Raw genomic sequence first — 14,728 nt, 5'->3', positions numbered from 1 at the left:
GGTGATTGCCCTCTGCCTGGTGCAGTTCCTGCTGCCTCTGCACCATGACACCCTGAGGCTCTCCTTTCACTCTGGGCTAGAGTCCATTCTTCTTCTAGTCACCACAACCTTGCACATGCTGCCTTCCTCAGCTTCTAGAGTGAGTTAACTTCACACTTCTTCCACAAAAGCTTTCCTGATCTTCTAGACCCATCAGGTCTCTCCCCTAAGTCTTTTCATACCACCATGCAACTTTCTTTCATAATACCTATTCAAATTTTGAATAACATTTATTTTTGAAATGATATCAGTCAAAATGATCTTTCTTAAGACTTTCTGAAGAATGAGACTAGATCTGTTCTTTGCTTAGCACAGTAAGACATGACACCCATCACATCCCAGACATTTAATAAGTACATGTTGAATTAATGGGAGGTTCCATTTTCTATTCTCATCAAAAGTCCAGAAGTTTACAATAATGTAAGTTAAAAAAAAAAAAAGCGCAAAAGAAAGAAAATTGACTCACTTGCTCAAACATCACCCTGCTACAACTTACCAAGGAGAATTAGCATGGCAAATACTGTAACACTATGGCAGAGAAAGTGAAGTAAAGAATCTGGTGGAACTGAAGGTAACTGCTTTCAAAAACTATGATAAAGGGATTCTACCACTAACCGTACTAGCAAAGCAGTTTTTTCACTCAGCTATAATAGAGAATAATATGAACAGCTACTCTCCCAGCTCTGTCTTAGGCATGAAAGTTTTTATTCAGAATATTTCGCCACAACTAACTTCAGGAACACATGTAGAGCTTTCAGTATATGATCTGTTTGTGACACAAGTTGCTAAAACTGATTTACAACTATTGTTCACTCCGTGGGAATAAAGCCATAATTTGAGAAGTTAAAATTATGCAGCAACATTGTCAGTTTGTATTGCAGGAATGGAGGTAAGGGAGAGAAAGGAGAATAGTGGAGGGAGTGAATTCAAGTATGATATATTTGATATATTGTAAGAACGGTTGTAAATGCCACAATGTACCCCCACCCAGCACAACAATAAAAATTTTTTTAAATCGTCAGTTTCTCAATACCTTCTGTTATTTTTTATTTTATTTCTATCAGCTGTGAGCTTCATTTTATTTTCAGCAATTTTAAAATGCTGAGCTAAAGTTTGAAATTATAGGGAAAGATAAACTGTCATATTCTGTTTGTGTGTATGTGTGTGGTATAGTATGGTTTGTTTTGGTTTTTTTAACAAAGTTGCATTATCTCTAGAGTATCTGTCCTTTCACCCTTTCACATCTGTCTCGGAGGATATACCTGGCTGTCTATGATAGTCAGAGAGTAAAGAGTTAAAAATTTATATTTAGCAACTGTATGGATCTGTGGTTAGGGACCTTAAGTTTAGTGGATAATAAAAAATTAAATACACTTTTTCTTAAAAGGAAGTTTTATATAGACCATTAAAGTAGCTTTGAGTTTGTATTATCTTTCATGTTTATAGATTTTAGGATATAGCTCTGCTTTTTAAAAAAAAATTACTAAAACATTTTAAATTTTCTTTCATTTATGAATTACACAGACTAATATTTTAAGCAAAAACTCAATGTGCCTATTTAACTTATAGCAGTGTCCTCTTTTGTGCACTATATTATAAAAATGAGCATTTAACCAATAGTTGGTCATCTTTTACACTTCTTACAAACTCATCAGGTATTTGTAGTTGGTATCATTGTTACCAACAATGATATAGATGAAACTGGGCTCTGAGGAAGATGTTTGTTTTCCTTTTATGATTTCAGTTAAGAATGCAAACTGCACATCAGACTTTGAGGAATACTTTGCCAAAAGAAAACTGGAGGAACGCGATGGCCATGCAGTCAGCATCGAGGAGTACCTTCAGCGCAGTGACACAGCCATCATCTACCCAGAAGCCCCTGAGGAGCTGTCTCGCCTTGGCACACCAGAGGCCAATGGGCAAGAAGAAAATGGTGAGGCTGTAATTCATTTTTAGCCACTACACTGACCTCTGCAGCTGTTACAATTACAAATGCACTACATGCCTGGGTGTTTACCTTAAAATTTGAAGAACAGCTGCAGAGGCATGGAATTTCACGAGCAAAGATTAGAACTGTAATTTTAGGGTATTGTGAAATTTTTTTGTCAGCAAATTTGTGTCATTTGTACATCCAATAAAGAACAAGAACAATTAGAGCCCATTTCTAAGAGATAAAAATATCTAAATGTATTCCTATCTTTCTGAAATATTTCACTTTTGAGGGGAAAAAAAAGTTTAGGGACACTGACCCTCACCTTTTGTTCTTCTCTGCTGACACCTGAAAAGCTCCTTCCCTCTGTGAATTCCTTAGTCATATGTGACTCCTGGGTTCAGAGGAACTGTCAGTCACTTAAAGAGAATTTTCTCATTTATCAGCTGTTTAAATTCCCCCCCCCAAAAAGCTCAAGTAATTAATTAATTTCCCAGCACAGTGTGAGCTGATTCCGACAAGTCTGTCTTGGGTGTGCAAGGGGACTGGTGTGTGAGGAGGCTGGGTGCAATGATGGCACTCTGGTGGAGCAGATTGCAGTGATTCCTGTCATACCATCCCGGGCAGTCAGCCCATTAGCTGCCATTGATTTACTGACCTTTTGGCCCGCTTCTCTCTCTCTTGTCTCTCTGCTACAGACCTGCCACCTGGAACTCCAGATGCTTTTGCCCAACTGCTGACCTGCCCCTACTGCGACCGGGGCTACAAGCGCCTGACATCACTGAAGGAGCACATCAAGTACCGCCACGAGAAGAATGAGGAGAACTTTTCCTGCCCTCTTTGTAGCTACACGTTTGCCTATCGCACCCAGCTCGAGCGGCATATGGTGACACACAAGCCGGGGACAGATCAGGTGGGGGGTTGGTTTTAAGTGATTTCTTTCTATAATAACCCCTTAGAGAAACGATATTGCTTTGATTGGCAATCATTATTAATTTTTCATGGCATTTTGAAGATGCAGATCTTTTAATGGTAATAGCTTTAATTGAGGTCTAAATGATTTTTTGATGGTCTCTTCTAATATGATTTAATAGTCTTATGTTCACGATCGAATGAGTGTGTTAATTTCTAATTTAGAAATTTTATTTGCACTTTAACTTGACTTTAGTTTCATTTTTATGTTCCACAAAAAGTGAATGAAATTGTAGCATTTTAATTATACATTATTAAACATCTCAGCAATTTTAATTCCATTTTTCACCTAGTTTTGCTTAGAATATTTTTTTTCACATAGAATCTAAGCCACAGTAAAAGAAGCAGGTATTTCTTGTTTTTTTTTTTTTTTTTTTTTTTTGTCTTTTTCTTTTTTGTTTATTTTTTTTTTCGTGTTTTTTAGAAGCAGGTATTTCTTTCATTTGTCATGTAACACTTTCAGTTACTCACAGTATTTTTACAAGCTGCAACTAGTTTATGAAATCTAATTATTTGAAGGAAAATAAGAAGTCATATAGGGTATATGTTGTATAGGGTATATGTGTACACAATGAAGTGAATGACTACAAAAACATTAGATGTACTTTTAAAATAATCCCTTCTTGATGTGAGTATTTGTAGCTAAGTGTTAAAATTCCTCTACTTTTTCTGATTTACTTTTCTTAAAAAAAAAAAAAAAGGAACTCTTTTGAGCAGGTAAGCCTGGTTACTTAAATCCTTAAAATAATTGAACAAGATTGATTTGCAGCATCCCTTAAATGTTTCAGCAAAACTGCTCTTTCCATCCTCCTGGGAGAATTGACTCTGCAAATTGGTATTATGATGTGTTCGAATGGTAACAGAAATGGTATGTCGTAAGTCACAATAACTGGCCCTATAGATCTGGAATTGCCCCATATATTCCTTGATACTGTATCTGTCTTAAAAATGATTACATGATATTCTATATAAAGCTCTTATTTTTCTCCTTATAGCCTTTATTTTCTTTGAATAAGGACAAAAATAAGCAAACAATTAAACAATAGTAATAATATCATTTTATGGAATTTTACTTATCTTTCTATCTCCCCATGCTTCTATGCAGAAAACTCTAGGAAAAACAAGGGCCTAGATATTTATCTAGCATAACTGCTTTAAATTTCACATGCAGAAGTGTGACTGTTGGCGCGTTATGAATGGTAGCTTTGGTGTTGAAAAGTCCCCTCATTTGCTCATGGCATTTACAATTAGTAAATTAAAATGATTGTATCATATTAACAGTGGCACAACTAAAGTTTATAGTAGTCCTCTGAGGGCTGTGGGGGGAGACAAAGCAGCTGTTGCTGTTTGTTTATGCAACTCAGCAACATATGAGCGCTGGTCCCTCAATGGCGCTCGGCGGGCTGGGCTCCGCTTGATCTTTGAAGGTTGCTGCTGTTTGAACAAACCTCCCTGTGTCCCATGTAACACCATCTGTCTCACTAGGAATGTGGGAAGATTCAGCACACCCTAGCAGTTGTCATACCGTTTCTGTGCTGTCTTTTTGCAAAAGGCTTTTGTGTCAGTACTGCTTGAAAAAGGCTGACCTCCTACCTTGAGCATCCAGAGTGGGTGACTGAATTTTTTTTTTTCAGAATTCTAAGTCACACTGCTTTTTTTCCCCTTGTTCAAAAAGGTCAGCTGTGTTTGATTGTATCTTTGCTGCTTTTAACTTATCTTTTCAGTCAACTTTTTTTCTTTTGGTCCCTACTCCCTTCCACTCTACTAAAAGGAAAATGAAAAGCAGTTGAAGTCTCCCCTACTGGCCTGTGATAAAGCTACTCAGGCAGCTATAACCCAAGACGTTGTCTCTTACACTTGATAATGAATCAAATCTGATAGGCAGCACCTCAGGAAAACGGTTAACACGTGCCACTAGCATAATGAATAAAATATTTAAACATGAGTACCTTGTAAAGACATATTTACAGTCAAGGGTTATTATTTATATGTTTTTTGATTTGGGAGGTTTTGGGGTTTTTTTGTATTTCTTTACAGGTCAGTTTGCCTTAAGATAAGGTATACTTTTATCCTAATACAGAAAATTTTTTTAAAGTGTGAGGTTTTTTTTTTTAGACTATTCAGAATTTTCAGGAAACTGTTTTTTCCTTAATAAAATGGTTGCATTCTAGCAAGCAATCTTTAGATTTTAGATCTTGCAGTAAACACAAAGAACCACAAACCTCTTTACAATTATACTTTCTCCTCTCAAAGGTCACAGAAACATTTTGGAAAAGAGACAACAGGAATAATTGTAAAGCAAGTGTTGGATGCACATGTGAAAGCACTTTTTTTTATTTGTTCCAATTTTATTACTAACATTATCACTTTTATTGCCACTCTGAAAGACTGGACAGATAAATAAGCATGCAATCAAACCTTTTGGCCTGTCTGAAAAATAGAGGTCTCTAAAAAATATTCGTAACAAATTTTCTTTGTTCCTCCTGCACAAAACTGATGTCAGTCTTTCTCCTTTCACAGCACCAAATGCTAACCCAAGGAGCAGGTAATCGCAAGTTCAAATGCACAGAATGTGGCAAAGCCTTCAAGTACAAACACCATCTGAAAGAGCACCTGCGAATTCACAGTGGTGAGTAGCAGAGGTGCTGGGTGCTCATGTTTGTACTTTGTTTAGTTAACAGAAGTTTTTAAAGATTGTTTGAAATCCACATAGTCCTTTTTGGAATGGCCCATCCATTTCATAAACTGTGCCTTCGTGAGAGTTACAGGGCTTCCTTTAGCACTGTAATTAAAAGAAGAGGCATGCTTATCCTTCTAAAAATTACAAAGACTTTGATTTATTACCATATCTAGAGACTCGTTTTTGTCCTTTCAAAACCCCTTCTCCAGATTAAATAATTTTGATGTGAAGAAACTTGTATGGCAATTTCTGAAGGATAATAATTTTTGACACGTAACCATGATAGTAAAAGTAGAATTTAGGAAAAGAACTTGTGTATGATAAATGTTCCTTGAATCCTGAGAGCTGTGGATCACAGAACAGTATCCTAACACTGAGATTTCTTCTTTCTAACTAAGTTGATAGCCCTGCCAAGCATTTTATTACCAAATTGGATGCTATTCAAAGAACTAGTTGGGTTGGTAGAATCAATGGAATCTCCCCAGAGTTGATTAAAGCCATGGCTACACTTCCCTTTAAATACTGTGACATCTTTATTGTGCTATTGACCACACATTAATCTGATACTCTGTTTAAATAGGAAGCTGCCAATGGCATGACAAGATTTGGGATCTTAGCTGAAAAAGGCATAGATAGGCTTCACCTTCCACAGCTAACATCTTGAATTATATCCTCCCAGGATAGATAAAGCCCAGAAACAGTTATGGTCACATAATTCTCATTTAAGCACCTAGAATGTAGAGGTACCACCTTTGGGTTCCTTTCATTTGGTTTCACAGATTCCTGTCTTGGCAGACAACTGCAGTTGTTATCTGATCAAAACAAACAAACAAAAGTAACATTAATTTAAATTATCATTTCAGGTGAAAAACCTTACGAATGCCCAAACTGCAAGAAGCGCTTCTCCCATTCTGGTTCCTACAGTTCACACATCAGCAGCAAGAAATGTATTGGTTTAATCTCAGTAAATGGCCGAATGAGAAACAATATCAAGACGGGTTCTTCCCCTAATTCTGTTTCTTCTTCTCCTACGAATTCAGCCATTACTCAGTTGAGAAACAAGTTGGAGAATGGAAAACCACTTAGTATGTCTGAACAAACAGGCTTACTTAAAATTAAAACAGAACCACTAGACTTCAATGACTACAAAGTTCTTATGGCCACCCACGGGTTTAGTGGCACTAGTCCCTTTATGAATGGTGGCCTTGGAGCCACCAGCCCTTTAGGAGTTCATCCGTCTGCCCAGAGTCCAATGCAGCACTTAGGTGTAGGGATGGAAGCCCCTTTACTTGGATTTCCCACAATGAATAGTAATTTAAGCGAGGTACAAAAGGTTCTACAGATTGTGGACAATACGGTTTCCAGGCAAAAGATGGACTGCAAGGCTGAAGAAATTTCGAAGTTGAAAGGTTATCACATGAAGGATCCATGTTCTCAACCTGAGGAACAAGGAGTTACTTCTCCTAATATTCCACCTGTCGGTCTTCCAGTAGTAAGTCATAATGGTGCCACTAAAAGTATTATTGACTATACATTAGAAAAAGTCAATGAAGCCAAAGCTTGCCTCCAGAGCTTAACTACTGACTCAAGGAGACAGATCAGTAATATAAAGAAAGAGAAGCTACGTACTTTGATAGATTTGGTCACCGATGATAAAATGATGGAAAACCACAACATATCCACTCCATTTTCATGCCAATTTTGTAAAGAAAGTTTTCCTGGCCCCATTCCCTTGCATCAGCATGAACGATACCTTTGTAAGATGAATGAAGAGATCAAGGCAGTCCTGCAACCTCATGAAAACATAGTCCCTAACAAAGCTGGAGTTTTTGTTGATAATAAAGCCCTCCTCTTGTCATCTGTACTTTCTGAGAAAGGACTGACAAGCCCCATCAACCCATACAAGGACCACATGTCTGTACTCAAAGCATACTATGCTATGAACATGGAACCCAACTCTGATGAACTGCTGAAAATTTCCATTGCTGTGGGCCTTCCTCAGGAATTTGTGAAGGAATGGTTTGAACAACGAAAAGTCTACCAGTATTCTAATTCCAGGTCACCATCACTGGAAAGGAACTCCAAGCCGTTAGCTCCCAACAGTAACCCTCCCACAAAAGACTCTTTATTACCCAGGTCTCCTCTAAAACCTATGGACTCCATAACATCACCATCTATAGCAGAACTCCACAACAGTGTTACGAATTGTGATCCTCCTCTCAGGCTAACAAAACCTTCCCATTTTACCAATATTAAACCAGTTGAAAAATTGGACCACTCAAGGAGTAATACTCCTTCTCCTTTAAATCTTTCCTCCACATCTTCTAAAAACTCCCACAGTAGTTCATACACTCCAAACAGCTTCTCTTCTGAGGAGCTCCAGGCTGAGCCTTTGGACTTGTCATTACCAAAACAAATGAAAGAACCCAAAAGTATCATAGCCACAAAGAACAAAACAAAAGCTAGTAGCATAAATTTAGACCATAACAGTGTTTCTTCATCATCTGAAAACTCAGATGAGCCTCTGAACTTGACTTTTATCAAGAAGGAGTTTTCAAATTCAAATAATCTGGACAACAAAAGCACTAACCCAGTGTTCGGCATGAACCCATTTAGTGCCAAACCTTTATACACAGCTCTTCCACCACAAAGCGCATTTCCCCCTGCCACCTTCATGCCACCAGTCCAGACCAGTATCCCTGGGCTACGACCATATCCGGGACTGGATCAGATGAGCTTCCTTCCACATATGGCCTATACCTATCCAACTGGAGCAGCTACCTTTGCTGACATGCAGCAAAGGAGAAAGTACCAGCGGAAACAAGGATTTCAGGTAATGAGACACAACTTTTTGCTCTGAAGAAAAGGGAGAAAATTATACAGTTAGGTGGGAGTACAGCTCCGTGGTATACCACTATTGCTTAGCAATGTATGAAGCCCTGGATTTGATTTCAAGCATCGTACACACAAAATTATACAGATGATGCGCAGGAAGGAAAAAAAATCTTAGAACAATCAGCAGAGATATAAGAATTTATTTTGTTTTTAACATGAGTCTGAAAGTGTGAGTAAGCTGAAAAAGTGAATGGATGAAACAGTAGAAGATTGTTCTCTTTAGGCATTTGAGAGGAAAGAAGGGAGGAAGGAAGGAAGGAAGGAATTGGAAGAGTGAGGCAGGAGGATTGCTAGTTCAAGACCAGTCTGGGCAATATAGAAAGACCATCTCAAAAAAATAAAGATAAAGAAGAAATTGGTATTTGTTTTTGAGATTCATGAGCTTTTAGGATTATACATTAACGCCAATAGTTGGTAGGACTTACATAGGGGCTAAAAGTTAAAATGTGTAACAGTCACATAATTCAAAGATGTAACTTTACAAGTAATTACATGTATAAATTACAATTACCTATGTAACTTGCAAATCATTACATGTATGTTTGATATGAGTTTGTTTTACAAAGAATAGTATATTTTGAAAAGTAGTTTAAAACTATTTTGTGTGTGTCATATGATTTCTTACCTAATCTTCAAACTAGTAAATAATTTATGGTTTTTTGAATACGAAAGCAGGTATTTTTTAGCATTTGCAGTAAATCCCTGTCTGCAAAATAGGAGCATAAGTGATAATGCACCTCTGTAACAGCTGTTCCAGTATTCCAATTTATAGTACATCTGCCCTCTTTGTAAATGTATTTAAGCCCATTTAATCTTCTCTAATATTAATTAGTGCAAACGTAGTTTAAGAAAACTGAACTGTGGGCTAGCAAGTGGAAATGTATGTTATCATGCAAGTTTGCACTCCTTTGGATCAAGACAAAACAAATATCAAGAAATTTAATAATTTACTGATCCACATTCATTATTGCTCAATGCTGAAGGCTGTTTTAACATAGATAGAGCATTGATAAAAAGTGTTATTAATATTCCCTATTTCAAATTAGAAAATTAAATATAAAAATATAGCTAGAGGCTTTTAGTTGGTAGACATACATTTAAATAGATTGCATAATAATAACATTTTGTACCTAAATATAAAATTCAATTAAAATGGGGTTTCTGCAGCTACAGATCATTTCTAAAGTAAAGCACACTGGAAAACACGCAAATTCTGATGTTTAATCTTCACTCGTGGATATTTCTTGGTATTAAAAAAATGAAAGATTTTAGAAAAATTTATGCTTTCCCACCCTCAGAGTTGACCATTTTATGTCCCCCCCAAAACAGCAAGCTCAACCACCTAGGGCAGGGAAGGTTTATATTTTTATTGAAATGCAAGATGTCATATTATAGTTCGGGGAAGATTAAAAAAAAATTTAAACTAGATCAATTAATGGTAAACACTTTTGAGGTTCTCCAAATGTCAGCCTATGCTAACTTGTCTGTTGTAAACACAAAGAGAAGAGACTGTTGAACTATGTGATTATATCACAGGGAGAATTGCTTGATGGAGCACAAGACTACATGTCAGGCCTAGATGACATGACAGACTCCGATTCCTGTCTGTCTCGAAAGAAGATCAAGAAGACAGAGAGTGGCATGTATGCATGTGACTTATGTGACAAGACATTCCAGAAAAGCAGTTCCCTTCTGCGACATAAATACGAACACACAGGTATGAGTGACTTTGACTAGCTAGTTAGAGCTTCCCGGCCTGCTGTACATTTCATAATAGTTAATGAGTACACTTGTGCAAGATAAGATGCAGCATATGCTGATACCTTCAACAAGGAAGAAATAATGCTTTTGCCTAGCTCGGTAGGACTTTTTGTTGCCTGTTTATTGGGTCATCATGTGTTTATGAGTGTGCTTGTCTTCATATCTTCTGAAGTAATCTGTAAAATAAATTCACAATTCATGTCAAAGTAATATTTCAATGACCAGGCCAATGAAATAGCATGACCCAAACTAGTTATCAAAGAACCTAAATATGTAAAAATCTAATCAATGTGGACAATGATACATTAGCTTCAACATCCAAACATCAAGTAAACCATGGTTTGAAGATGATTTTATTTGGTTTTATAAATTGGCCACATTTTGATTATTTTTCTATAGAAGAAAAGTAATTGCTGAAATTAGCTACTCAATCTATCTGTATTTGGAAGACTGAAGTAAAACTTTCTAAAATTTAATTTTTTAAGTTTTCAATTCATGTATCACTAATCAGCAACAATTACAAAGAGCTGACAAGACAGCAGCCTCATTCGTCCCTATGAGTAAAGAGACGGTGGGTTAATTTTCAAAAAGAAAAGTGAAGTTCCATAACGTAAAGCAGTATTATTTCCCACAATCCAAGATCTGCTTTACAATTCTGTGGTTGAACTCCACTTGTGTTCCCTCCCTCCCTCCTCCTCTTCCTGCCCTGAGCAATAAGCTAACTCAGCCTCATCCTGTTCCTAACTCCTCTCCAGCTCTTCTCCATTAGAAATTTGGCATACTGAACTGGCCCTGAGTGGGATAAGAAAAAGTGTAGGCTCTGAATCAAAATATTGAAAGGGGCAAACAAAGGAGAGAAATGTAGGAAGGCATCTCACTTTAAACCAAGTGTAGCATCGAATATTTAAATATGTACCATTAATGCTTTTCGGGAGAAAGTGATGATGGAGCAAAAAAGGAAAAGGGAATGGGATAGTTCTGTTATATTTTGATTGTCTATAGACATGATGTCCTTTCTAGTGACTGAAAACTATCTCTGGGAAGTATGTGTATTCATCATCTTCCCATTATTCCTCACTGGGCATGTACTGGAGACAGCACAAGTGACCAGAATCAGGCTCCGAGTTGAGAGAAAGGTGGGTGAGTTCTGAACCACCAGATTTTGAAGATATCTGTGAAGAGCACAAAACTCATTCTGACTCCAACCAATTCAGTTTTCTTTTTTCTCCAGCCATCTGATATTTGTTGTTACTATTTTAAAAGTTCAACTAATGATACTTTAGAAGCAATCCACATTGAATAGTAAATCCAAATCTTAAAATTTGTGATATATTTGAAACGTTAAAATTTGTCTACCTTTGTCTCTTCTTATAGCTATTTTCTTTACTACCTAGTCTTATTTAAATATTTACATAGTAAATATATTTTCATAACTAAATTTACTTTAATTTTAATCAACCTCAAATATATTTTGTATTTCATTATTCAGCTACAATAGGCACATCACTGAAGGCATCTTTCCCTCTGATTGGTCTTATTATATGACCATATGCAAACTCTATCATTTACTACATGGTGAGTGTAAAACTTTTATTTTAGTGAGGGCTATCACACATATTGACATCCAGTCAATATATTTATTTCCTATAAATTAGACAGTCCATAAGATACATAGGTATATAGATAGTTGAGAGAGACCCAAAAGTTGACAAACACAAGTATACATAATTAATTTGAGAAAAAAAAACTATTTTAATAAGTAAAATGTTCTGGTCCTTTAAGTTGTAAGCTCCACTGCCTAGAAACATTCCCTAGTAAAAGGATGCTAACCATCCAATGGTTTCTCTAAACTTGTGATTAATTATCCTCCTGTTGGCATCCCAGCTTGTCAAGTTTCCAGTGTGTTAACTTTTTGGTCTCTTGACCAAACATATCGTGACATTACTACTGTCAGTGTATTAGGTTCCATCTAAGTGAAGTTCTTCATGAATTTCCTATCACCATGATATATATAAAAAATGTAGTCCATTTTCCTACATTAAATTAGGCCCATTAGCCTTTTATTTGTTTCTATTAATCACCAGTAATATTCTGAGAATTGATTAATGTGAATATTATAAGGGAGAAGTACCATGGGTTGATTGATTTTTAGGCTGGAAAATGAAGTTGAATTGTCATTTGATTATTATGTGTTGATTAGTGTGTCATTGATAAAGTGTGTTTGTTCTCTGTCTACCATTTGACATATAAGATTGTTTAAATTAAGAAGGATATTGTGAGCTACTTGTTCTTGGGATACTATGCTCTTTTGCTTCAACCCATTTTAATTTCCTATACAGATACCAAAGTCATGATGCTTAACTTTTCTTACCAATGGCTTATTGCTTGCTTTCTTTTCTTGGGACCCTCGTCTGGGACAGAGGAAGGAAACGCTCTGTAAATGTTAACTTCAGTTGAGCTAATTGTCACAAACAAGAACTGTGAAATAAAAAATCTGAAACTCCTGTTAGGCACTGTCAAGAACTCATTTGTATTCCACTAAAATCTAAACCTGACATTTATTGAGTACATTCTCTGATGAGGCATCGTGTTAGGTGCTTTTAAACCACCTTATTCAGAAAAGTAATAAAATGTTTCTACTTTTGAGTAGATAAAGTCTAAGTTTTAAATAAATTACAGGTCAATTTTTTCTCTGTTATATGATAATTTTCTCAAACCACAAACCTTCCATTTATTATTATCTTCAGTAGTAATTCTAGCTGTCAGATGAATCATAAACCTAGATATTAAAGAAAAATTTACCCCAAAAGAGTTTTGATTCACTTAATATCAATTTGGATGTTTTTCTGAATCTTGCTCATGTGGAAATTTAACTCTAGGACTTCTTGATTTGAATCAGGTAAACCAATCAAGTTAAAAAGAGATAAATGTCCAACTCAGATCTTATTTAAATGAATATATTAAGTATTGGTGAAACCTCCAGAGATTAGCAGAATATTTGGTTTAAGGTATATGTCAAAACTCTCACTCACTTCCAAATTCTGTCCTTTGGATGGCATCATAGCTGAATATTTGATTCTTTCAGGTTGTCAGTTGATAATGCAGAATTAATAAAATTCTAATATAAGCATATTTTTTATTATAGAATGAATTCTCTGAAAATTGATAGCCTGTAACTATGATAGACTGCAGGGTTAGGGGGCTTTTCACAAGCATTTCTAACAGATCTTGAAACTTGTGTTGGCAAATGCTTGCTCTCTGTCATAACACCCTGTGTTTTGTTGCTTTGAAAAAGACAAAGCCAGGTCACCTATAATGTTCATTCAAAATCATTCATATATTCCCTCTGTGAAGGGGGCTAACTTATTGACCTTTTCGTACTCCTGAGCTGATACAAATTAATACCCCAGATAGGCTGCTGGACAGTTTCACTGTACTAGCTAAAGCACCAAGAAAAACTTCATATAAAATTTCTCTTCTGTCCATTCAGATTTATTTCTTACATGTACTCTACTCCTCATGCATGTATCTCTCTTAGAATGTGGGACTCGATTGAACATGTATTAATGAATAAGAATAAAATGCTCTAATATTAATTGAAGGCTTACTATGAGACCCTTGTTCTACACGCTTTACCTAGACTGTCTCCTTTACTCCTTATATCCAGTCCACAATTAGATCCCCAAACAAACTTCCTTTACTTCAAGGACCCTGATCCTCAGAGTAGTAACATGCCAGAGATTGTACCACAACAGTTTCTAAAAGATGGATCTGAACCCAGGCAATCAGACCCCAGACTCAATCTCCCCTATGCAACACTGTACCATCCTGTCCTGATGGATGAACTGCTACTGCTACAAAGGTCTTTTTTATTTTTTGGTGGAACTGGGATTGAACTCAGGACTTTGCACTTGCAAAGCTCTTGAGTCACACCTCCAGTCCATTTTGCTGTAGTTATTTTGGAGATGGGATCTTGTGAAGTATTTGCCCATGCTGGCCTCCAACTGTGATCCTCCCAGTCTCAGCCTCCTCAAAAAGCTAGGATTACAGGGATGAACCACTGACACCCAGCTGCTACAAACGTCTTATTCTTTCTCCCAGTAGTATCATTTCTATAAAAGTAACATAAGACAAACCAATTCATAACCTAGTGACTTGAAGTTTCCTGGAAGGCAGAGAAAAAGAGAAAGAGAGAGAGAGAGAGAGAACATCTCTTATTTTCCCCAAAAACAATTCTGCTTCCTGTTAAATTACCTTCTCACCATGGTGGTCTTGTCAATTGGAAAAGTACATTATCTCTCCAGACTCCTGGCACTCCATTGGAATCCTGTTACCTACTTTGCTCATTTAAAACATCTTTTCCAAGAGTTAAAGAATGGTTCTTGTGCGGCTCGAGTTAGACTTGTTTTTTTCCACTAGTAGGTTCCTTGAAGTAGCTTAGTACAATTTTC

The 14,728-nt window shown here is 36.4% G+C and overlaps 1 protein-coding gene across 6 annotated transcripts in view; it reads left to right on the top strand.

The window, feature by feature from the left end:
* The window catches only part of Zeb2 (zinc finger E-box binding homeobox 2), a 124,929-nt gene that overhangs the window by 107,970 nt on the left and 2,231 nt on the right, over positions 1-14,728 (top strand). For 5 of the 6 annotated variants that reach the window (XM_020169628.2, XM_020169625.2, XM_020169627.2 and 2 more), the window contains exons 5-9: positions 1,784-1,972; positions 2,668-2,882; positions 5,462-5,570; positions 6,485-8,454; positions 10,053-10,233. In XM_020169628.2, coding sequence (XP_020025217.1) covers positions 1,784-1,972; positions 2,668-2,882; positions 5,462-5,570; positions 6,485-8,454; positions 10,053-10,233 — 2,664 coding nt within the window. Of the gene's footprint in view, positions 1-1,783; positions 1,973-2,667; positions 2,883-5,461; positions 5,571-6,484; positions 8,455-10,052; positions 10,234-11,766; positions 11,854-14,728 lie in introns of those variants that run through there. The other variant, XM_074070695.1, reaches the window with a different exon arrangement.

Source organism: Castor canadensis, chromosome 4 (assembly GCF_047511655.1).
Source record: "Castor canadensis chromosome 4, mCasCan1.hap1v2, whole genome shotgun sequence".
NCBI classification, from domain to species: Eukaryota; Metazoa; Chordata; class Mammalia; order Rodentia; family Castoridae; genus Castor; species Castor canadensis.
This window is presented reverse-complemented; position numbering and strand designations above follow the sequence as displayed.